This window comes from Daldinia caldariorum (assembly GCF_022478825.1).
Source record: "Daldinia caldariorum strain CBS 122874 unplaced genomic scaffold F4812scaffold_13, whole genome shotgun sequence".
NCBI lineage: Eukaryota > Fungi > Ascomycota > Sordariomycetes > Xylariales > Hypoxylaceae > Daldinia > Daldinia caldariorum.
In genome coordinates, this window is record NW_025953049.1 from 316,948 (window position 1) to 339,870 (window position 22,923).

Below are 22,923 nucleotides of genomic sequence, written 5' to 3' on the forward strand. Positions count from 1 at the left end.
GTCGATTTTCGTCCAAGCCACCCATGCCATGGATCATCACAATCACAACTTACAGCTAGAACTACTATGTACCTCTTACTACTCTACTAGATGGTATGATTAGTTTGAGTAACCCGATTTGCAGATTAGTACTCGGATAAAAAAAGAGAGAAAAAGAAACGATTCAAGTTTAAACCTGGCAAACTTCCTTCGTCGATTCCTTTCAGTTTAGATTTCGTTTGTGCTGTTATTTTACGATTCTTATTATTTTACTCCTCCACTCCCTGCTAACAATCCGACTCGGAAGACGGTATTTGGAGCGGAAAGGCCCTTGGAAGAAAAAAAAAATACTCAGACGCCACTACGGCTGTACCTGTACGGTCAGCAGGGAACATCCGCCGTTGCCCCAGCCCCGTCTCTGCCCGCCTGTCCGTCTACAGCGGAAGAAGTACGGTTTAGCTGTAACTTGTAAGTACCTACCTAAACCTACCTAAAGATTGATTCAATCTCAAAATCATTCATCAATCACCTTTTTTGTCCTCTCCAACTCCCCAGCTTCCCCCATTTCCAGCTCTTCATTTCACGTCGCAGCACGTCGCATCACGTCACACCATATTATCGTATCCGACCATTCCATTGCTTACCATCCGTCATCTATTATTAAGGTCCTAGAACACCGAGGCTTTTTGGATGTCATAAAGGCGACGGCCTAGCAGTCAACATGTCTTACGGTCAATATCAAAACAACCCATATCAAGACAGTTCCCTAGCCGAGCAAGGCTACCAGGTAAGGCAATTCTACAGCCAGTAGAACTAATTCAGTGAGTGTGTATCAACAGCTATCTAACAAACAGCTAGGAGCATGAATTACAAAACTATCCAGAGCAGCAACAAGTCTCAGATATCCTCTCACAACAGGATTTTCTCAGCCGAATTCAATTCCTCCGCAATGAAATCGGTACCCTTACTAATAATGTTCAATCAATTGCGTCCCTGCACCAGCGCGCGCTGGCTGAAGGCGACGGTGGCGTGGCATCGCAACAGCTCGAACGCCTCGTCGCCGACACGCAAACCTTGAACATTGGCATTAGAGATCAATTAAAATTCTTGGCGAACGACGCTGTCAAATCCCCCGTTGACAGCTCTACCCGTACTATGAAACAGCGGCAGGTCGATGCCATCAAATCCGAGTTCGAGCGCGAATTAACCAGATACCGGGAGGAAGAGAGCCTCTACAGCCAACGGTACCGCGACCAAATTGCCCGCCAGTATCGCATTGTCAATCCTGAAGCTAGCGAAGACGAGGTTCGTAAAGCGGCTGATACGGATTGGGGCAATGAAGGTGTCTTCCAAACAGCGGTAAGTTTTCCCCCCTTGTTCTTGAGCCCTTTCTCCTCGGAAGGATTCAAGTAGTTCCTAAACCGGATAATGCTGACCCAAGACGCAGCTCCGTTCCAACCGTGCCGGACAAGCGTCGTCAGTTCTCGGCGCAGTACGTGCGCGCCACAATGAACTTCAGCGCATTGAACGGACGCTCATCGAACTGGCGAATATGTTCCAAGATCTCGCCATATTAGTGGAGCAACAGGATCACGCCGTAAACGAGGCAGTGAATAATGCCGAGAATACGACTAAGTACATCGACGAAGGCAATACCCACGTAAAGAAAGGAATCGTACATGCCCGAAACCGCAGAAAGCTAAAGTGGTGGTGTCTCTTCGTCGTAATTATCATCATCGCCATCGCCCTCGGTGTCGGTCTAGGTGTGGCTGCCAATGCGGGACTACTAGGCAATCACAACAACAGCAACAACAACAACAGCGGCTAAAGTGCCGCTCGAGAAACTGAAGAGTGAATGAACGATAACGAGACGAGTTTTCAACTTCGGTAGACGGGATAACCCGGGTAGAAGTAAAAGAAAATTACCAGATCGTGTAGAGATGACAGATCTTGGTCGACTTTATATTAATTCCTGGCTTTCCATTCGATATCTAGAACGTCGGCAGACTTTCTGGTCCCCCGGTTAGTCTATGGAGGGGTAAAATCCTTAATGCATTGTTCTTCCTTTTTTTTTTCATGTACGCATGGTTTTAATGCGAAATTATTCACCGCTCGGGCGGCGTGGTCTTATTTGGATCTTTTCTCAGGGTCGGAAGGGGAGGGTTCCAGGCTGAGACGAGCTGACGTTGTACATAATATGCCTATACGCTTATTATTACCTCTTTTTTTCTTCTTCATATTCAAATGATTCCGTATTGTACTACTTATGTCGCGCGCGCTCATTATTACTTGAGTTTGAGGTACCTAAGGTATGAATTGTGAAGAGAAGACACGGTTACGAAGGCCGACTAGATTTCATGTAGGTATTTATTTCAACGCGCAAATATGATCTTCAATTCATAATGGGAAGCACCTCATAACCATAGTTCAGGCTATTGCGTCTTGAATGGATCGGATATCCATATGAAAAGCTACCTTACCTAGGTACCCTACATTTCGATACCGTACGACATAAAACTGGTGTCCATATCAGGACACAGAAAAACGTGTTTGCTAGCCAGACTTTATAAAGGCAATCTTACAGCTTTTAATACCATAACCACTTTTATATGACAAGAGTTTACTGGGTACATATATTTAGCGGTGCGAGCATACACTATATAGCTCTATCGGATAGCCCGTTCTTTTTCGGATGTCTGGCGGAATCCGGACAGCCAAGCGAAATCTACAGGTAGGTATGTACCTCCAGTTATGATATACCCATCACCAGCTTCTCTCACCAAATTAGGTACAAGTACCTACATAGCCTAGTTTAGCTCAGCCATGAACTTTCACTTTATGCATGTAGAGGTAGGTGGTAAGTATTCTTCACGCAGAAATCTTCGGCATATCGACCCCCGGCGCGACCTTCGCCAGCAAAACGTCGAACAGCGGGGTCCCGAGGCCCGTGACGGGATCCCACCCTTGCGTCGCGTTCCACCCGGCGCCCGGCACGTACGGCGCCGGTAACCCGCTGTAGATGTCGCGCCCCGTGCACCCGACGCTCCCGCCGTCCACGATGTCCGTGAACCCGCCGGCCGCCGCCGCCTCGCCGTACAGCCAGGGGTTCAGGAAGCCCAGGGGCGCCTGCCCGCCCTTGACGCGCGCGTTGTTCAGCAGGCTCACGAGCGCCGCGAACGTCGGCGCCGACGCCGACGTGCCCCCCACCTTGACCAGCTGCCCCCGTGATACCACGTTGAAGTTGCGCCCCTGCGCCGCCACGTCCGGGAACCCGCGCCCCGACGGGTTGTACAGCCCCGCGAAGGTCGCGCCCCCCAGGGCGGCTAGGTACGAGTCCACGGCGGCTTTCTGGTACGACGGCCGCGCGAAGACGTCGGAGAAGCCGCCGGACGAGAAGGACACGGCGTGCTCGGGCGCGACGCCCACGGTACCGCCGACGGATGTCACGTACGGGCAGGCCGCGGGGAAGATGGGCAAGAGGCGCGTGGTATTCTTGCCGTCGTTGGTCTGGCAGGCGCTGCCGGGGCCGGTGCTAAGGGAAGGGGGAGACAAAGTTAGCTTTTTTTTTTTCTTTCTTTTTTTTGTGGTATGCATAAGATGGTGCTGGCAGGCGGAAGAATAAATGGATAATGATGAAATGAATGATGAGAGAGAGAGGACTTACTCTCCGGAGCTGAAGAGCACGGACACGCCGCGGGCACCTAGCTGGCCGAACATGGTGCAGACCTTCTCGACGTAGGTCTTGGGGACCGACTGCTCGTCTTCGCCGTAGGATGTGGTGAGAGTGTGCGGGAGGTCCTCGTCCGGCAGATCCAGGAGATACGTCAGATACTCGAGGTACGGCTCATTAGATCCCTACACGGCAGAACGTCAGCAAGTGGGATTCTTCGCGCAACCGACAACTTGACGATATTTTACGTACGGTATTCGGGTCGGGTTGGCTAGGTCAAATTAGCATCTTCCTGATTTTTTTTTCTTCTTTTTTCAAAGGGCGTTAAGACTCGTTTTAGGCTAAGCCACTTACTCGAGATCGGGAACCAAGGGTCCACGGCCTCCGTTGGAGTAGTATCGGATATCTGTGTTGAAGCCCAGGGACGCGGCGTATTGCATGTCGAGGTTGGCCTCGATGTCGTCGTCGACCGAGTCCGTCTGGTTGTCCAAGCCGCCGTTAACGGAGAGCGTGGTGAAGTTCTGGGCGAGCGCGTAGGGGGCGAATTGCGCGAGGAACTTGTCCAGCGCGTCGTGCTTCGCGTATTCCTCCAAGAAGCCGCTGACGCCGAAGATGGTGGCGACGCTGGGATCCGCAGCCGTGTCGCCGACGTTGTAAAGCGCCCTTAAGCACTCAGGGGTTACGGTAGTGTTACAGAAAGTCGCGTTGAGCTCCTGGGTGGGGATCTCCGCGGCGGCATGGAAGAAATCCGCGGCCTCTTTCTGCTCGATGACCTCGTATACCTGTACGGCATGTGGCCTCATCTGACCAAACCTGGTCGTCGGCTGGATCATAGTGATGTGGGATCGGACCTCCTCGGGGACGGAGTAGCTGTTTTCCAGTTAGCAAATCTCGTACCGAATTTCGTTCATCCCGTTAAACAAAGGCGGGAATTTCATGCGTACTGTAGAGTTCGGATTCGCTGCGCGTCTGTCCCGACATGGTTATACACCTGGAACTGAGTGTTCAACAAGCTTGCCGCCTTGAACACGGTCGTTTTGAAATTGACCCATTCCCCGGCGTTCTTGATATCCGACGCGGGGATGCCAGATTTTTGGAGCCAATCCAGTACGGCCGCAGTCGACTCCTCTCTCGGCTTCATCATCTCCTTGACTTCATCGCGCGACAGATGACGGCCGTATAGAGGATGCTGAGGAGTAGATACCTCGTAGAGGACTCTCTCGAACTGGTCCAAGTTGGGTTGCTCGAGGGCAATGCGCAACTTGATCACTTGGTTCGCATCCGCGTTCTTGACCTTCCTCCAGCCCGTTGGCACCTTTGGCAGGGATTCTACTACGACGTCTTTGCCTTGGACGGTGGCCTGGAGGAGCGCAGCGGTGGCGCAAATGAGCGAGAAAAACTTCATTGGGAACCCCACGTCACAGGTCAGGTGGGGCGTAGATGATGCAGCAAGTAAGAGAACGGCTGAATGACCAGCTATCTCCTTCACAAATCTTCCTCACGAGAAGACCGGGAGTTAAAAAGAAGGAGAAGAAGGAGAAGAAGAAGAAGCGAATTGAAACATATATGCGCCTTCAGGAACGGGTCATCCTAATAAATATGTGTGAGACACAACACGACACGATACAACACCCCTGGACAGAGAGCTGTTAAAAGGTCTCAAAAGGAAGAAACCTCGCGTAATTCGTATGTAATTCATATCTATTATCACTATCATTATATTGTTATTATTAATTTACATCTAACATGGGACGTTGCGTATACCCCTCCAACTTATTACTATTAGTACTTAACCTACCTAGGTAGGTACTATGTAGGTATATTTTCGTTGTGAACTTTCCGTTTATTATTCCCAGATTAGCTTATAGCCAATCGGAAAAGGCAGGTTCATCGTCGTTATCTTGCATACCTATAAACCGGCACCGTACCTTACATATGCGGCATGTGGGGAAAAGCCCAACAGGATTGGGAGATAAGACTAGCGGCCGGAGATTAAAAGCATGAGCTACGTCAATGGGGGCAATGGAGGCAATGATCAGCATTTTTAACGCGACTTGTGTTGATACGGTTTACTATTTAGTAAGACCCTACCAGCCTACCTAGCAGCCTAGTTATTGTGGCTTATATACCAGGTAGGTAGTAAGTGACGAAGGTCGAACAAGGAAAGTGCTGAGCAACAGTTCTCGAGGCGCCAATTGGCTGAGACATGACGTCATTCCTTAAGGAGCGTGCTCTTGAGTCTTTTGGCTGCTTATTATAACTCCTTTTATTCGCAGATCTTTGGTATAACCATATGCTCACCAATCATATGCAATTTTTTCTTCTTATAAGGAGGTACCTAACTTACACGTTGCCCCATATAGGCCTTTGGAATTATGAGACGCCAAAAGCCTACCGCAACTAGCATTATAAGTGCTTGCTCGTTGATTTGAATGAGATAAAGGTCTAAATGAGTAGTTTCAACTAGCTATTGTCATTAACTGGGTGCCTACCTATATGCGGCCATTCAAGTCGGAAATGATAGGGTATAGTATAGCATCACAAGTTATTTATCATATTCGATATATAGATGACTACTGAATAAATTATAGAGATAATAATAAGAACGACGCTGGATTCCCATACCAAACTTAAGCTATGTACCGGCCACGGCCAACATATTGACTGGTTGTTTAGGTGCTACATCATTTCAAAACACACATGATATGTAAGTACTTACGTAATGAGGTTTTTGACTATTGTATTTTTTGAGATCACGATGTTTTTTTGGTGTTTTGAAAAAAGGTTGCTGGAGTAAAAATTGGATTAGGGTATGGTGGGGAAGCTAAGTGGGTAGTGCCCCATATTTCCAACCAATCGGAGCGTCCGGAGGTCATTTATCCGAAATTTAGCCCCAAGTCAAGCCTCTAATACAGCCAAGTAAGCCTCATTACGTCATTATTTGATTTGCTTTATGTAAGCCAAATGTATACCGTTATTTGATTTGATTTGATTTGTTGGACACGCTGCCTTCATTCTCACCACTCTGCCCATCGTCAGCTAAGTTAAGCCCATCCAGGGCCGACGTTAAACCATTTGACGCACGTATGGTATAAAACGGGACCTCGATAGCCGCTGTTGCTTGCCATTGGTTGGTCACGCTCATTCCAGTCATGATGTTCCCAATCATGCGACCGCGAGCCCTGTGCAATATACCTGCATTCATAGGCAAACGGATAGCTGCCCATAACCGATTCTCATAGAGGTTATGGAGTCTTCTCCGGATCGTCCCGCGGGCAGGGTTCTTCTTGTCTTGAATAATACCCTCAAGTCTTTCAAACAAGTGCTCGACAATCATGTGGATAAACACACCCGACTCGTGGCTGCGGTTATGCAACATGGGAATCTTGTCCTGGGACATGAACACCGGCCACCGTCCGGGGACGTCTACGCAATCGATATCGCCTTCTTTCAATATGACTGGGAGCCGCTCTAGTATTTTCTGTCGCCTTTCAATCCTACCTTCGTGAACGACATCGTAAAGTCTCACAAACCTGGCAATGAGTGACTGTCCGTCCTTTCTAGATACGTCCATGTCACCGTCAGGGTCGTCGATGTCGTAATTTACTAGATGAAAGACGAGCAGAACCCAGATGCCATCCACCGTCATCCCCGCGAACTCGATGCAAGCGTTCCCGCAGGGAACCGGCTGCGGGCCGTGCGGCGTGCCGCCCAGAATCATGCTCAGGACCATGCACGTCTGCGGCAGCCCCTCGACCCGGATGTGGTTCTCGCCGACGGGGCCCGTCATGGTGACGGTCGCGTTCAGCGCGTCGCGGTAGCACGCGTCGACGTTGAACTGCGGGACGCCCTCCGGGGCGGTAGGCGGCGGCGGCGGGATAGTCCTCGGGCAGGTTGAGCTGCTCCGAGAGCTCCTGCGCCAGCTTCGTCGCGTGCAGGAACCCGGCCCGGCTGCGGCGCTTCCGGCATTTGCCCGTGCCGCACGTCAGCCCGACCGTCGTCGCCGCGCCGATCGTGCCCGCCGTGATTCACCCCGTCACGGCTTCGGCCGTGGCGGCCGAGAGGCCGATCACCATTAGGGGGATCGGCGCTAGGATGCACTGGAGGAATGCGAATGAGGCGATGGCTGAAGCGGCAATGGTGGAGTGACGCATTGTGTTTGATTTGCTTATAAGGAGTCTTGTCTTGAGAGGTTCTAAGAAGTGATATTCAGCGCGGGTGGTATTTGAATGAGTTCTCGTTCCTGCGAGTTCTTAATGGTGTTGGTGTTATTGATACAGAAGGCTTTGGTAAATGTGGCGACGATAACCCTTATATAGACATTTTTAGGCCGATATATTCCCCAGGTCGACGATACCACGGACCTTGCGGCCTGGTGTGATGGTTTCTAAAATCGAGGTCATACTCTTTTTTCTTCTTCCTCTTTCTAACCGCACACCCCTTTCACGTCTGGGGCTACGTATGAGCAAACCCACTCAACATACCTTTCCCATGAACTACCCCAATCATTAGTTTCTCTTACTATGCAGATCTTTGCAATTGGCTGATACCGGGGGAAAGGATACTCTCCGCGCATCTATACCGCATAGCCAGTGTCAGTCGCTTTGTAAGTTATACATTGGGCTGGCGACAATTCTCTATGAACTCCTGTCTGCGATTTTTTTTCTCCGACATTCTCGGCGGTGTCTCTTTCCTAGATGCTTCAAGTTCTCCAAGAATGGAAACTAGTCGATGGTTTTCTTTCCGACAACAGGATACCTAGGGATCAAACTTCTAAAGCCAGACGTTGTTCTCAAGGTCCGGAACCACCACACCTAAATCCACCTGGTGTACACCCACCACACCACACCAGGTCTCTCTACGTCCGTGCACGTTTTTACACCCACCGCACCATGAGGCTCGAAATAGGTGTGGTGGGTGTGGTGGGTGTGTTAAGTGTGGAGTAGTACGCTGAGTTTAGGCCATGCATAGCCACGATGTTAGTGTTTACTAGTAATTTTGGTAGTGGCACTAACAAATTGACTTGTGGCGTACTGTGGCAACTGGGAGATATTTACCCTACATTTTGTTATATCGTTAGATTTTAAGCTTAATATAAGACTTGAAATAAAATAATTTATATCGTTAGAATCCCCAGAATTTTCGCTTTCTAATGGTATATATAGCTCAAGTTACAGGCTTAATTTGGTTGAGAAATACGATTTATATTAAAGGTTGAGAAAATAGACATTAAAAACCTTATATTTTGAAATCGAAAAACAGTAATACCACTGTCACTATATAAAATATCTACTAAACGCGCTACCTATAAAACGAAATATATATCATTAGAAAGCCCTTGAAAAGGCGTTTTTAATTATTTTTTATATAATTTTTCTGTACTAAATACACGAGAAAACGCGGGTTATTCAATTTTATATTGTTTGAATATATCGATAGCCTCGAGGCGCTAGTGTCCACGATGCTTCAAAGGTCCACTTAACTTCTTTTTGACCGCTCCAATGTACCGCCTTGCCCATACAATTTTGTATGTGTATGTAAGTACTTATGAACTTTCCCTAGAACATATAATTACTTAAGTAGCTACCTTAAGTATTAAACATTTACAATACTAATATCTACGATATTAACGTTTACGATACTAACGTCTACGATGCCTACGTTTACGATGCCTACGTTTACGATACCAACGTTTACAATACCAACGTCTACGATATTAATGTGTACTTAATATCATTACAACACCAAGCCAAGGCCTGAATACGTGTTTTTGGTGGTTGGGGATAGCTTCATTTAAAGGCCCGTGCCCTGGCGTACTAGTCGTCCACCTAATCCACCTAAATCCACTGGTGTACACCCACCCACCACCGGTAGGTGGTGGTTCCGGACCTTGGTTGTTCTACCCCGGATCGACAGCGACACATGAACACCAGTTAAACCCAAGACCAATAACCTTTCAAGACAGCTTACGGCACCTTGGCTCTGGTAGCAATCCTACTTCGTTATCTGGGGATTTCAAGACCGAGTTTTGCTAGCAGTTCGGCAAATATCGCTTCAAATGCTGTCTATTAGTCACGAGATGCCTCGCTCGTAAGATGTTTGTAAGTTAGGTTGGCACGATGTCTCCTCAACGTTTCACATAGAAGCATACCGGTTGTTAGTTTCTATATCGTAGTCTGGAGATGTTGTTCTCCCCTCGCGGTATACTCAGACATAACGTAATACACACAAAAGCTGAGCGGATCCCAAGTCTAACAACTCAATGCCTAGTGGCATTATCCCTTACTTCGGAACATACTGGTCCAATGAGAATTTACCTATGGATGAGACCGGTGAAATATCTACCCAGCATAACAAAAATACTCTACTTGTCTCTAGAAAGCCGATAGCATTCTACTCTCAGAAGCGAGAGAGTCGTGGTGAACAACATTCTACAAGATGCTGACTGTTGCCATGTCCTCTCATTATGAGGGGACCCATGGCCAATTCTATCAACAATGTTACCACCTATGTATTTTCCTATGCAAATTACACTGTAAGAATATACCGCATCTTTTTACGTATAGAGAACCTCATAATATGGGTAATATGAGGGGAGTGGTATACTAAGGCAGCTCGCTGGTATAGGGTACATGCACAGTTTACGTACAAAACTAAGTACCCGTCTACTATGTAAACATCTAACGTACCCAATTAAACCTCCCATGAAAGTCACGCGTAGAGTAGGCAAGAAAAAAGAGGATTGATTGTTGTGTCTATCTACCACTAAGATCTAGCTGCTTAGGCCACTACCACGGAGGTGCCGGGTAGTCATTCAGCATAGGTAGTTGAAGAAAGCATATCACCTGAATGGTCAATGCAACGGATTATACATCTCAAGGGGTGGGTGGTATATTCATTACATACCTAGAGCCAAGGATTCTGGGGGACCTCATTACGTTAGACGCGGGGGATAGGGTGAGCGGCATTCTAGAAACGAAGGGCCCTGTTCCTACCCCGGTTTACCCAGTTGAGAGGGTTTTACCAGGTAGAACCCCTGATCCGGGATCCGGGGGATCTTCTTTACTAGGGTCGAGACCTGGGGTGATCTACGTCTAGGATCTCGAGCCATCCTTGGCAGAGATATCCGACTTCCTCGTAATCTAGATCCTATGCGAATATCTCTAGAATCCCGTATACTGGATCGCCTGTATTGTACTGTATAGAATAACCGGTTTCGAAGTCTAATTTCATCTCATCTAATACGTTGCGAATAGTTCCGCTGCCGTTGCTATGACGGTTCCTGGTGATATTCATAATCTCTTCCGCTTTCACTTAGGTTTGACATATGTACCTATCTACCGGTGGAGGCCTTACCCATGGGGAACGAATCGAGTATACTATTATAGTCTATATTGATCGACAGTTTTGGAATTTACTGCCAGGTGATTGCGGTACCGCCGAAAGCCCGTCGACAAAACATTGAAGAACGAGCCAAGCCTCCGTTTCACGTACTATTCCTAGTCCTCAGAGCAAACATTTCTGTGGTATGAAAATTTTTGTCAGTCTCAGCCCCAGATATAGTCTACCATACCCCGGCAATTTTCAGTCTACCTATGGCGCTCTGGTGTTGCGACGTGGCGATGCCGCAGTGCTCTCCGGTTTAGGTCACCGAGTTCGAGTCGGGGTCGGTGACATGCTGGTCCTTTGGGCTCAGGAGTATCCACTCTGGAAGACTTACTACCCTTACCCTCTCTCTCTAAATGAGGGGAAAGCGACGGGGATGCCGGGAAGACGTCTTTCACTAGTCATCGGGTAGTTATGAACGGATATCATAGGTAAATATTATACGCATGAAGAATCGTTGCTACTAGGGCAGGAATACTCCCACCGGGACGAGATAAATCTGTTTTGTGGGAGGGCATTTTCCACAAGCGAGTTTCCTCGTTACACTTAACTGCTATAGTTACTCTGAATGAAACTTCACCTTATGTTAGACCGTACTACAGCATAAAATAGTTGTTAAAGATAGAGGCGCTCAGACTAGGAAGTAACCGGTGACCACACTGCTTAATAGGCTTTTATTTGGGTTACGCAGAATATTCAAGTAATCATTATGATCTGTCTACACTCGTGATCGTAATATCGCCTGCTTCAAAGACCAACGAAGAATCTTGGGATAGAGCCACCTGGGCGTTGACCAAAAGAACCAAGCGAACACCCACACAAACCCCAAAGCTTTTCCAACAGCGCATACCCTCGAATCCTTTAGTAACACTTCATACCTCGTTCCCTTCACCAAGTTCCCAAAAAGTTTAGACGCGAGGATCTCGCCCCCTATGACAAAATAATAAGCGCAGAAAAAGAGCAAATCACGCCGGCCCTCTCCCTGGCCCACTTTCCAAGCCGTTACGGCATGTATAAGCCCGGACGAAAGGAATATCTCAAACGCGACTACGACCTTCTCGACGGCCGATCCTGGTTCCAGCTTTAGGATATGTTGCGAAAAGGCCTCAGCGTACACGCGGAAGGTAGGCGACGCGATGCGGTGCCAGAACCTGCCCCAGAACCGTCTGACCGTCCACGCCTCCGCCGGGCTACCGAAAAGCGGCGGCCAGTCCGCCGGCCCGTCGAAGCGTAGTACGACGACGAATAGCAAGGAGAGCAGGGCGTGGTATGACTCGAGTACGAGCACGTTTGTCCATATCCAGGAGACACATATGAACGCTCTTAGGAGGAGCTGATGCCTCGAGACTGGATCATCTTCGTCTCTTTCAAGTAGACGCCGAAGAATCGGCTCTTGGTCCGGCGTGAAATCGAGTATGGTGCTAGTAGCGGTGATATGTTCGCACAAGGTTTGAACGAGGAGCCGATCGATGAGGATAATCGTCCCAACCCTGGAAATACGGAAGAGCGCATACCTAAGCAGCTCAGACCAGGAGACCGATCTACTCCGTGGTCGTGGGCAGGGCAAGTGTCGAGGATTGTTCCAAATCCAGCACGAAGCCGATATACTAGACCTCGTAGGCGCTAGAGCGGAGCTGCCTGATCTTCTAGGCTTGCTCTCATCCTCAATCCCTGGTAACAATGAGTGACTCTTGAAGCATAAGATTCGAGGGAGGATCAGCATGTAAATGATACATGTTATTGCCGTGTAAGATTCTAGCCCGATTAAACTCCCAGAGGTGGTTTTCCCTTTAATAGAGGCGAATGACCAGAATGTGAGGAACCATGTTGGAGGAAGGAAAAGGGGACGAAGCTTGGGAGAGAAATGCAAAGCTAGAGCGGTGAGAAAAGTGGCTGCCGCAAAGAGGATGGTAGGCTTGAGGAACTCATATGACAATAATATTGATGAGACCATGTCTATAGTGAGATGTTGCTTTTGGTTTAAAGTATTATGGCTCAACAAGATAAGATGCCAATCGTGTGCTGGTGTCTGGTCATATACAACCTCACTACAATAGGTAGTACGGGTAACTCAACCACTCCTTGACTTCTGCCAAATGCCGGTAATAAAATCTACAGAAGCCATTATCTCACCCATCCCAGACGTAATCATTGAAGAGGTCGATCTATACAGTCGAAATTTACCCGCTAGGTGCTACGATTATGATGGTTGTTGGTTACTAGCCGCATCATATCGTGGGGTATCAAGCAATCAATGTTAAAAATAGGGGGCCCACGTCGTGGGCCCCACGTGGAGGGGAAAGAAATTCGTCATAACGGACCACCACAGTTTTCTTCCCTATTTGAGCACACCGAATCTATCGCAGTGTCGCACAGTATCACCTAGTCTTCGTCTGAATACGTTTTATGGAACTCAAAACTATTCATCGGCTTACTGTAGAACGGAATTTCACGAGCGAAATGCCGAGAAGCCGGTCAAAATGGTCATTGTTAGGTAGTCGCATGGTATAGTAATGATTCAAAGAGAACGCCAGAATGGTAATACTCCCGTCAATCTTCAGCTGTAGATCGGGAATCGTGAAGCAACTTCCATCTAAACGAGTCTCGCTACCTAAGCTAGATTACACTCCTTATAAGTTATGTCTACCTACTGCTAGTGCCAGGTACGCATCTGGCTTCCCCAGCTGCGATTTTACTCTCAGAAGTCCTCCTCTGCGCCTTCAGGCCCCATAATCTCAAGCCCGTAATAACCGTCATGAGCGCGAACCTCTCCCCCAGCACCCCCGTCCGGCCGCTACCCCTGAACTCGATCTTGAACGGGTCCATCAGGTTCAAATTGCTGCTCCAGGCGAACACGGCAACCAACTCTTGGTTCTTAGGCGCGCTCTTTTGGAGTGTTCCGTTGGCCGGATCCGGATCCAGATCTTTTCCGCTGCGGGGAGAGAGCCTGAAGAGTTTGAACCCGCACTTCCACGGCGCGCCAACCAGGCCCTTATCCTCCTCGCAGCCCTTGCTCTTGCGCCACTCGAAGTCCTCGCGCCACAAGTCCTGGCCTGGCCCGACCTCGATCGAGAACCGGAACACGACCGCGTCTGGACTTGTCGCGGCGCGCAATATCTCCGTGCAGTTTCCGTCGGCGGTGGTGCCGCCCGACAGCGAAGGCAACGTGATGATTCCGTTTAGCGAGTAGGAGTTGGCGTAGTGCTCGTCGCCGGCGGCGGCAAGCATCGGATACTTGTCCGTAGGCCCGTTATGCAAGACCACGCCTGGTCTGCCAGGCCCGTACCCGCCGTAGCCTGTGTGGACCTTGACCGCGAATAGTCTCTTGTCTGTAGGATCTCCCAGATGAAATACCGGGGTTATCATCTTCCACTGGTAATGTGCGCTCAGAATAGGCGGAAATGGTCGATATGGAGAGATCCTGGTGGCGTTCGTTGACGTGTGGCGGTCGCCATTCGTTGATCTCGAAGCCTCACGGTGGGACCCTTGAACTGCTTCGGAATATGGCGGCGGAGCACTGCTTGTGTATTCAGAGGTATGGGATTCCGCTTCTTCTGGATTCCCCATGGTGATGTGTAAGTAAGGTAGCCTTGCCTAGCGATGAAATTCAAGTATAATTCATTACGAATATTGCGGTAGGTGTTTAAAAATGGTGCTCAAGAGAACGCAAGACTTGGACTTTTATCTCATTCCTATCACAGATAGCTACCTGCCTTGCCTAAGATAGCCTAGGGACCGCCATATCAATACAAACGCATTCACCTTGTATACCGCAGTGGTACTGTATTACCTGACAGATGGGCGTATGGAAACATGCTCAGCTAGTGGCTGTTTTCCACTTTGGATGACAGTTATGTCACAATTGGAGTTTACAGTGACAAGTGCGGCTGATACAGCCCAGCACTAGTGGCAAACAAACCATTTCCCCCCTTACATGCCTACTACCTTGGGTACATTTTGCAGAGCACACCCTACCCACCCCACCCCGAAGGGGCCAACTGTAGTTCTGGGTCGGAATGTGTCTTTGTGGTGAGGTAATACACCCAGCACCATGGTTTTACCACGAACGCCTAGAGTCCTCCCTCAACATTGTATAGGATACCTCCTAGTGATTCATTTGTGTCTTCCTAGGTTAATCGTCATCGAATAATGTTAACATACCCTGAGATTCATAGTCATCTTCAGTAATACCATATTGGAGGAACCAACCAGTATATCCGCTCGCCTCACATATATTTAAAACATCTGGAAAGCATAACCAGAATTTGCTTGACTTGGCTTCTGATACTATGATCATCTTGCTACCGGTCCGATCTGGAGAAAGGAACATACAAGAACAGGCGATGTTATAGCCTATTGTCCAACGTTCCTCTAGCTTCCAAGTTTCATCAGGAGTCGTCGATTTGATTATTGAACCGACCATTCCAACTAAGTACCTCCTATCACATCTTCCTCTACACCCAACAAGTCCAGCTTAATTTCCAGCAATAGTCCAAAATTTGCTGACTACTGCCAACAACCCCTGAAGTATCGATATACCGGCCATCTGACGGTAAAACGCCATACGGCTGAATTATATCATGTCCTAGTTCCTATTTAGGTGTAGGAGGAATCACCTAGAGCATCTTGATGGTTGAGAGATAAGTTCTAGCCTACTTTCACATAGTTCCCTACCATGCAATATTTAGTTGGAGCGAATGAGATATCCCGTGAAATAAATACTTACCAGGAAACTGGCCTTGTTTACCGTGGCACTTTCCAATCCACCACTCATTCTCATTTTGTGTTCTACTGACAATTTCTATTATGTCTCCTGCCCTAAAACTGATGTCGCCCTCGGCTTGGGCTGAATAGTCGTATAAAGCGGTAACTGTCTCTACAGCTGGAGCGCCGGTGAGTCGGCTGGGTTTAGGCTTCGGTGGAGGTGGTTTCGGCTTTCCTGCCGCAATAGCTGCTAACCCAGGTGATTTGGGGCCGGCCAAGGGCGGGGACATCGGCGATTTGAAGGCGGCTGCTGATGCGGAATAAGGTGGAGGGGGGTTATCCACACCATCTGCTTGTGACTGTTGGCCGAATTTGGTTGATGTTGGGCTCGGTGCGGACGATGGACCTGTAAGTAAACCAGCAGGTCGAGGTCCCGGTTCAAGTGCCGCTGGTTTGTTCCCGTACTTCGGTGGCCTCTTCTGACCGCTAGTCTTGAACCGAACGATGGTTAATTGCTCAGTCTGCTCCTGAATATCTGCTCGCTTCCTCGCGAAAGCCTCTTCTACGTCAAGAGTTAGGTCGAAATATCCAATATCGCAATGCTGCATCTTCTCGTGAAGTGTGTAGAAAATATTTAGCTGCATATAGTAGAATGATTGGAAAAGAGGTTTGATGAATTGGCGCTCAAGAGCGAACAGCTTTGGTAGTTCATCCTTTAGAAGGTCGTTGAAATAGTTGAACTCCTGGGTAGCTTGCTCGACATCGTTCTCCGCTTTCCACAAGGCCTTCTCGTCTTTGGCGCTTTTCTCCTTCTTATCTTGTATCTTCTTCAGCGTCGCGTTGTGCCGGTCGTAGTCGAGTTTCTTATGTTCACGTTTTGTCGCCGTTTTCCTGATGACCTTGAGCACGTCGAGCAATTCGTTCGCGGGACGGATGACGCGCGAGTCGATCATCTCCAGTTCGGGTTTAAGTGATTCTTGTAGATCTTTGACGACAGCCTCGTACTCTTCGCAGGCGCGGATGCCTTCGGGATTTCCTTGAACCTCCACCGAGTCAGGATCTGACATGCGACCTGATATTGGCTTATAAATCTCGGTCATCGCTTTGCTGAACTCGATCTGGTGGTTGAGCATGCCATTAATGGCATCGAAATACTTTTTGCTCTCATCGTGGAGACGTTTGGTCTCAACTTCAAGCTCGTGGAAACGTCTCTCTGCATCGGTGAAGACAGGATCTTTTGAGTGTTCTCCAATGTTGAATTTGGCTTTGAATTGTTGCGGCGCCTATGCATTGGAGGATTCCGATTAGTTCTAACGTATTCTTTTTAACAAGTTAGGCGCATCATGACTTACTCGGACAACGCTCTTCTGGAAGCCTCGGAAGCTCATCGCTTTACGAGGTTGCGATAGTTTGTTTACTTAAAAGGTAGTTCCGATTTGGGATGGATGGTTTAGCGGGAGTATTAATTCGGGATCGGGATGAGGATATATTCCTTTCTAGTTTTTATTGCGTAGTTTCGTAGTTTCGTAGCGCTCAGGGGAAGCAATGCTATGCTGCACTAACAAGATTGTGAGGTAATAGTTTGAGGAGCGAAAAAAAGAATTGGTTATTAAGAGCGGAAGTCGAGGTTGCGGTTGACTGTAGTAGGTAGCAAGGTAGAAATTATTAGTTAGTAGTGACTTGTATTAAACCTGACTTTAAGTGACTTAGGTCGTTTTCGTCCAGTGACGACGTCGTTCTTGTGGCAGTGCTCTACCTTAAATCATGAGCTCGGCTTCGGGACGATTTGTCAATTTTATGTGGCTTGGACCTAACAAGCCCTGCTACATGTAAGAAAGCTTAAATACAGATAATATGTAGCTTAATGCATTTATTTAAGTACCTCAATAGTAAACATTTCGACATGCGAAACCAAAGCTGGTGATCCGCTTGCCGCATATCCGAGGGCCACCCAGTGCTGAATCGTTAATCCCGAAGCGCGGCCTTTTCTCTTTTCTTATCTAATACGGTAGGTACAGCTAGGTACCTAGGTACCTAGGTACTTAATGGAGGCCTGTCTTTTATCATTCTACCTAGGTAACGCCAAGAGGAGAGGCGCTTGCTAACGTCATCATCAATGATGAGGGGCAGATGTCAACTACAGGTACCTCTAGCCTTAGGTCCACTAAAGGTGCCTAACCCAATCAGATGCCAAGGTATCTCTAGTTTTTCCGTTTCCGCTATCCCCGAGCTCAAAGGCCCTCAATCGCCGTTGCCCGAGCTTCGGATCTTTTTTTGCGACTTTTTGATATTTGATTTGAAATTCGCCTTCAAGCCTGCAACAAATTCCCTTAGCTTCTTAACTTTCTCCTTCTCATGCACACAACTATTTTTTCATACTTTAATACCTAAAATCCACGTCTCCATTTGATGCCATCATGCCGAATGTGGCATCTGCAGCACTGAGACAGGCTTCACGCCTCGCTCTTAAGCAGTCTATCGCCACCACCCCTCTACGAAGGCTTCCATCCATCTCAAGAGTTGCGGGCGTCACGGCCGCGCAAATCGCGCGAAGAGGCTATGTGTCAGAAACTAAGCGCGACAATGCCCAAGTCAATGTTGACACGGCCATCAGATTAGATAAGAAGGATTTTATGAATGAGAAGGGCGAGCTTGTCATGCCTGGTTCTAACAATCCCGCGAACGCTACGGTTAGCCCCATGGCTGAAGTGCTAAAAGAGGCAACCGTTCTAGGGGAGGGCCAGCGACCTATCTATTTGGACATGCAAGCTACGACACCTGTCGACCCCAGAGTTCTAGACGCCATGTTGCCGTTCTTTGTCGGTGTCTATGGTAATCCCCACTCGCGAACGCACGCATACGGCTGGGAAAGTGAAAAGGCTGTAGAAGAAGCGCGAGAACACGTTGCTAAGCTCATCGGTGCGGATGCTAAGGAAATCATTTTCACCAGTGGTGCTACTGAAAGCAACAACATGTCCATCAAGGGCGTCGCGAGATTCTTCGGTCGATCTGGCAAGAAGAAGCACATCATCACCAGCCAAACGGAGCACAAGTGTGTCCTTGACAGTTGTCGACATCTTCAGGATGACGGCTTCGATGTCACATATCTACCAGTCCAAAGCAATGGCTTGATTGATCTAAAGGAACTGGAAGCCGCAATCCGACCAGAAACGGCACTTGTTAGTATTATGGCTGTGAACAATGAGATTGGTGTCATTCAACCTCTTGAAGCTATTGGCAAGATATGCCGGGCCAACAAGGTGTTCTTCCACACCGATGGAGCCCAGGCTGTAGGCAAGATTCCCCTGGATGTCAACGCGATGAACATCGACTTAATGTCCATTTCGTCGCACAAGATCTACGGTCCTAAGGGCATCGGCGCTTGCTATGTCCGCAGACGACCACGCGTGAGGTTAGAGCCCATTATCAGTGGTGGTGGCCAGGAGCGTGGTCTGCGCAGTGGAACTCTTGCTCCGCCTCTAGTAGTTGGATTCGGCGAGGCCTGCCGTATTGCCAAGGAAGAGCTGCAAGTAAGTTTCCCATTTTATTCTTATTTTCTTATTATTTTCATTTGATGAACCGCTCAATACATGCATGGCTTTCTGAGCTCCTTGACCGGAACCGCTATGTTGAGAAAAAGCACACGCGTCTGATTTTCCCTTTATGTCTTTCTTTACCAATTGGCCATCTGGAAAATATTGGTGGCTAACTGATAAATAGTACGATTCGAAGCGCATCAAGGCACTGTCCGATCGGTTATTGAAGGGGTTATTGGCATTAGAGCACACGACTCAAAACGGTGCTCCTGAGAGTTTCTACCCTGGATGTGTCAACGTTTCCTTCGCATACGTTGAGGGTGAGTCGCTGCTCATGGCTCTCAAAGATATCGCGCTATCGTCGGGTAGTGCTTGCACATCAGCCTCGTTAGAGCCAAGCTATGTCTTGCGAGCACTGGGCAACAGTGATGAGAGTGCACACAGCAGTATCAGGTTCGGCATCGGTCGATTTACTACAGAGCAAGAAATCGATTACGTTCTCAAAGCCGTTCAGGAACGAGTCACATTCCTTCGTGAATTAAGTCCGTTATGGGAGCTTGTGCAGGAAGGTATCGACTTGAACACAATCGAATGGAGCCAGCACTGATGTGCTGCGGACCCGTTGGTACACTGGCCCTTTTTCCTAATCGCATCTAAGGGAAAGAGGAGATGCCACTTAATTGATAAACTTGTCATATTAAGCTAGATGCCTGGTTTAACGCTCACTTCGAGCTGGGTACCGAGGACGACAGGGCGTCTCGTTTGTATTTCTAGGAGTTAGGGTGGTCTATCGTGTACTTCGCCGCTTACTTGCGAGCATGCATTCAGTTCGGGGTCGCATAAGGGTATGCGTTTATTTAAGGGGGGTTACTGGAAAGTTGGACGGGCACGCATGTTTCATTGATACCAGATGAAATGGAATGCTAAGTACGAGTTCATGAGTAAATTAGTTTCCGGTTGAGATGACCGTGAGATAAAAAATTCAATACCACGATGCCTATGCGTTTTGAGACGTACGTTGTTATTGTTCTTGTCACTGCCACTCTATGTTAGGTACGAAGCTGCAGGCTCTAGTGGAAAGTTAGCTAAATGGTTACTTGCATTTGTTAACTTCGTTCCCCGATGTATCATAACACGATGGCTTTCGTGTTTGGTTACTGTTCACGGTTCCCTTCCTCGGAAGACGACATGAGCACTACGTATAAGTCACATATCGGATAAGGCCTTTCATGTTAACTATCAATAGTTGAGCAATATAATAAACGTCAAGTGCGTCATCGTCGAAATCACGCGACCCATGGCCTGACATTCCCAAGGAAGTCGATGGTTCGTGCTACATGCACAAAATTACGTATGTAGCGGCAAGCTTGCAAATTCCCCCTATGATTGAACAATCAGAATTGGCAGCGTAGGTACACGGAGTCGGTAGAGCAAGCAGGCAAGTGGCTTGAAAGCAGGCTTTAGCCTAATGCAAACATATGACATCAACGAAGAGGACCCGACGCCACGCTCCAATGACGTCTTACTTTCCTAAAGGGGTAATCTCCCTCCCAAGCTTTGTGCCACCAAAAGCCGAAAAGCCATAGTCACTTACATCGAGATTTGGGGATTGCCCTCAAAGACCGGGCCCGATTTGCATATCGCCGGTGTACTTTGCGCCTTGTTTCGAGGCTTGTTTCTAACTTTGCCTTTTAGTAACGACATTACGCAAGTTCCACTCTCCGGAACCAGCTGTGATATATATAAAGCCCCGAACTCTGCTCCTTTTATTATCGTACTCTCAATTCATCTCAATAAGATATCTGAATCCAATCGAATATCAGACGAAAGACTATTTTCAGCTACACTCACACCAAACTTCTATTACTTAGTCAAATCATATCATCCTATTTATCAAAATGTCCAACGATAACACTTCCACTCTCAAGTCCGTCGTCGACTCCGCTACCGGTATCGTGCAGAACGCATTTGGTGCCATAACCGGAAGCACAGCTGACCAGGTATATACTCTCCTTATATCGGTTATTTCTATATTAATACAGTATACGCTAACATGAATCTCGCATAGTCTCAAGGTCAAGCTAAGCAGAACAAGGCCGATGCTGAGTATGACGCATCGCACGCCACTGTAAAGGCCCCAGGCTTTACTGCTTCGTCAACGGGTGCCGTGACCAAGGATCATCCGGACAGAACTGCCGGCTCTTACAACCAGACCGTCGGATCCGCCAAAGAGTTCGTCGGTGGGCTAACAGGCGCCGAGGTAAGACATATATATAGTGCTTGACTACCTAACAAGCTACCCTATAAAGTAAAATAGCAAAGTACTAACATTTCTTGTAGGGTCTAAAGGCAGCCGGTCGTCAGCAGAACGAGGAGGGTCAGAGGCAAGAAGCCAAGGGCCAGGTCAACGACTACGTTAGCGGGGTTTCTGATCGCGTTACTGGCACTGTAGGCGGGGCTTTTGCCAATATCACCGGCAACAAGGCCGCGCAACAAGAATATGAGAACCAGCACGACGCTGGAAAGACTACTCAACGAGGTGCCGAGGAAGATATAGTCAAGCAGGCAGACGCCGACTCCGCAGCCTCACGTAAGGCGTAAAATGATTCACCTGCAACAATGTGGGGACAAGATTTTCGGGGGAGGGTAGCAGATGACATTGTGATGAGGAAGATACCCAATATGGAATGATAAAGCGTCAGCTAAGTGTTCGGAAAACGGAATCGTATGGTATATAGTTGACTATAATCATATGCAAATGGATTTTATACACTTACTCGCCGCAATGATAGCTTAAATGATCATTGAGAATCCAGACAAGAACAATCAAAAAACCAAAAGACGACAAGGGGGAATTAAATCGAATCGCGATCATTTCCGAGATAAATTCGAATATATTTTATTTTATTAGTCCTGCATAATAAATCAGCGAATAGAAAGCGTTACCAGGATTGTCCATTCGTCAACAAACCGAAACCCCCTGTCGAGGCTCTTCGCTCGGGTAGTACTCGATGTTCTAGCGCGGCCTATAGGGCAGAACTTAGATTGGCGTGGATTTTCTTTGCCGTACGTAAGTCTAAGGATCCCGAAACCTACCTAAGAAAGACCCGACGAGACCTCTGGATCTTAGGACGGTAGGATGGGGCTGTAGAAGAGCTACCCATAGGGCTGCATGATGGGTACCTGTATTCTCCGTACTGATGATCAATAATAAGTAAGTGGCCGTGGAGCCTTGGTCCGAATAATTGGGTCGGATCAGATTGTCTAAGCACTTATACACGTCTCTTATACCCGCTATACCCCGTCTGAGATCAGGTGCACCTATTAGTCAATTCCCTCTGTGAGGCTTAGGTACTGGACTGGACTCGAGCTATGTGATAGGTAGGGAAACGTGATATGCCTAACAGATGTCTTATAGCGGATAGGGATAGGATGATTAACGTAGAAGATGGAGATGTAAGACTCACTTACATTGCCTAGTACCTAGTTCCTTTTCATTTCTTTTTTTTTTTTTTTTTTTTTTTTTTTTTTTTTTTTTTTTTTTTTTAAAAAATTAAAAAAAAATTATTTTTTTTTTTTTATTAAAAAATTAAAAAAATATTATAAAAGAAAAAAAGAAAAAAAAAATTATGGTTTTTAGTTTTGTTA

The 22,923-nt window shown here is 47.8% G+C and overlaps 8 protein-coding genes across 8 annotated transcripts; 3 read left to right on the forward strand and 5 right to left on the reverse strand.

The window, feature by feature from the left end:
- The first annotated feature begins 35 nt into the window (after window positions 1-35).
- F4812DRAFT_435417 (t-SNARE) lies at window positions 36-2,404 on the forward strand. The gene is made up of 4 exons (XM_047934762.1): window positions 36-447; window positions 645-766; window positions 838-1,338; window positions 1,427-2,404. Exons 2-4 carry the CDS (start codon window positions 701-703, stop codon window positions 1,805-1,807), a joined length of 948 nt encoding a protein of 315 aa, XP_047788301.1. The 5' UTR covers window positions 36-447; window positions 645-700; the 3' UTR covers window positions 1,808-2,404.
- Window positions 2,405-2,411: 7 nt separating this feature from the next.
- F4812DRAFT_91873 (subtilisin-like protein) lies at window positions 2,412-5,360 on the reverse strand. The gene is made up of 5 exons (XM_047939539.1): window positions 4,594-5,360; window positions 4,004-4,519; window positions 3,902-3,920; window positions 3,644-3,834; window positions 2,412-3,511 (listed from the first exon to the last, which is right to left on the reverse strand). Exons 1-5 carry the CDS (start codon window positions 5,052-5,054, stop codon window positions 2,848-2,850), a joined length of 1,851 nt encoding a protein of 616 aa, XP_047788302.1. The 5' UTR covers window positions 5,055-5,360; the 3' UTR covers window positions 2,412-2,847.
- A 1,263-nt stretch (window positions 5,361-6,623) lies between these two features.
- On the reverse strand, window positions 6,624-7,803 carry F4812DRAFT_460968 (uncharacterized protein; the record flags this gene model as incomplete). The annotated part of the gene is made up of 2 exons (XM_047937789.1): window positions 6,624-7,608; window positions 7,682-7,803. The coding sequence occupies 2 exons, from the start codon at window positions 7,801-7,803 to the stop codon at window positions 6,624-6,626; spliced, it is 1,107 nt and encodes a 368-aa protein (XP_047788303.1).
- Window positions 7,804-11,704: 3,901 nt separating this feature from the next.
- F4812DRAFT_435423 (membrane bound O-acyl transferase family-domain-containing protein) lies at window positions 11,705-13,241 on the reverse strand. The gene has a single exon (XM_047934763.1). The coding sequence runs from the start codon at window positions 12,987-12,989 to the stop codon at window positions 11,754-11,756; it is 1,236 nt and encodes a 411-aa protein (XP_047788304.1). The 5' UTR covers window positions 12,990-13,241; the 3' UTR covers window positions 11,705-11,753.
- Window positions 13,242-13,508: 267 nt separating this feature from the next.
- On the reverse strand, window positions 13,509-15,006 carry F4812DRAFT_91938 (uncharacterized protein). The gene has a single exon (XM_047939540.1). The coding sequence runs from the start codon at window positions 14,600-14,602 to the stop codon at window positions 13,679-13,681; it is 924 nt and encodes a 307-aa protein (XP_047788305.1). The 5' UTR covers window positions 14,603-15,006; the 3' UTR covers window positions 13,509-13,678.
- Window positions 14,965-17,646, reverse strand: F4812DRAFT_435425 (BAR domain-containing protein). Its single transcript, XM_047934764.1, has 2 exons — window positions 17,092-17,646; window positions 14,965-17,022 (listed from the first exon to the last, which is right to left on the reverse strand). The coding sequence occupies exons 1-2, from the start codon at window positions 17,125-17,127 to the stop codon at window positions 15,706-15,708; spliced, it is 1,353 nt and encodes a 450-aa protein (XP_047788306.1). The 5' UTR covers window positions 17,128-17,646; the 3' UTR covers window positions 14,965-15,705.
- Window positions 17,647-18,027: 381 nt separating this feature from the next.
- Window positions 18,028-20,485, forward strand: F4812DRAFT_435427 (cysteine desulfurase). The gene is made up of 2 exons (XM_047934765.1): window positions 18,028-19,269; window positions 19,460-20,485. The coding sequence occupies exons 1-2, from the start codon at window positions 18,157-18,159 to the stop codon at window positions 19,880-19,882; spliced, it is 1,536 nt and encodes a 511-aa protein (XP_047788307.1). The 5' UTR covers window positions 18,028-18,156; the 3' UTR covers window positions 19,883-20,485.
- A 333-nt stretch (window positions 20,486-20,818) lies between these two features.
- On the forward strand, window positions 20,819-22,204 carry F4812DRAFT_435429 (uncharacterized protein). Its single transcript, XM_047934766.1, has 3 exons — window positions 20,819-21,275; window positions 21,344-21,535; window positions 21,616-22,204. The coding sequence occupies exons 1-3, from the start codon at window positions 21,174-21,176 to the stop codon at window positions 21,874-21,876; spliced, it is 555 nt and encodes a 184-aa protein (XP_047788308.1). The 5' UTR covers window positions 20,819-21,173; the 3' UTR covers window positions 21,877-22,204.
- Window positions 22,205-22,923: the final 719 nt, after the last annotated feature.

Coding starts and splice junctions, on each gene's coding strand:
- F4812DRAFT_435417 (XM_047934762.1), top strand. CDS start 701: ATGTCTTACGGTCAATATCAAAACAACCCATATCAAGACAGTTCCCTA. Junction 767..837: donor TAGCCGAGCAAGGCTACCAG/GTAAGGCAATTC, acceptor ACAAACAGCTAG/GAGCATGAATTACAAAACTA. Junction 1,339..1,426: donor AAGGTGTCTTCCAAACAGCG/GTAAGTTTTCCC, acceptor CCCAAGACGCAG/CTCCGTTCCAACCGTGCCGG.
- F4812DRAFT_91873 (XM_047939539.1), bottom strand. CDS start 5,054: ATGAAGTTTTTCTCGCTCATTTGCGCCACCGCTGCGCTCCTCCAGGCC. Junction 4,520..4,593: donor CAGCGAATCCGAACTCTACA/GTACGCATGAAA, acceptor ACTGGAAAACAG/CTACTCCGTCCCCGAGGAGG. Junction 3,512..3,643: donor GTGCTCTTCAGCTCCGGAGA/GTAAGTCCTCTC, acceptor CCCTTCCCTTAG/CACCGGCCCCGGCAGCGCCT.
- F4812DRAFT_435423 (XM_047934763.1), bottom strand. CDS start 12,989: ATGGTCTCATCAATATTATTGTCATATGAGTTCCTCAAGCCTACCATC.
- F4812DRAFT_91938 (XM_047939540.1), bottom strand. CDS start 14,602: ATGGGGAATCCAGAAGAAGCGGAATCCCATACCTCTGAATACACAAGC.
- F4812DRAFT_435425 (XM_047934764.1), bottom strand. CDS start 17,127: ATGAGCTTCCGAGGCTTCCAGAAGAGCGTTGTCCGA. Junction 17,023..17,091: donor TCCAGAAGAGCGTTGTCCGA/GTAAGTCATGAT, acceptor TCCAATGCATAG/GCGCCGCAACAATTCAAAGC.
- F4812DRAFT_435427 (XM_047934765.1), top strand. CDS start 18,157: ATGCCGAATGTGGCATCTGCAGCACTGAGACAGGCTTCACGCCTCGCT. Junction 19,270..19,459: donor TTGCCAAGGAAGAGCTGCAA/GTAAGTTTCCCA, acceptor ACTGATAAATAG/TACGATTCGAAGCGCATCAA.
- F4812DRAFT_435429 (XM_047934766.1), top strand. CDS start 21,174: ATGTCCAACGATAACACTTCCACTCTCAAGTCCGTCGTCGACTCCGCT. Junction 21,276..21,343: donor CCGGAAGCACAGCTGACCAG/GTATATACTCTC, acceptor AATCTCGCATAG/TCTCAAGGTCAAGCTAAGCA. Junction 21,536..21,615: donor GTGGGCTAACAGGCGCCGAG/GTAAGACATATA, acceptor CATTTCTTGTAG/GGTCTAAAGGCAGCCGGTCG.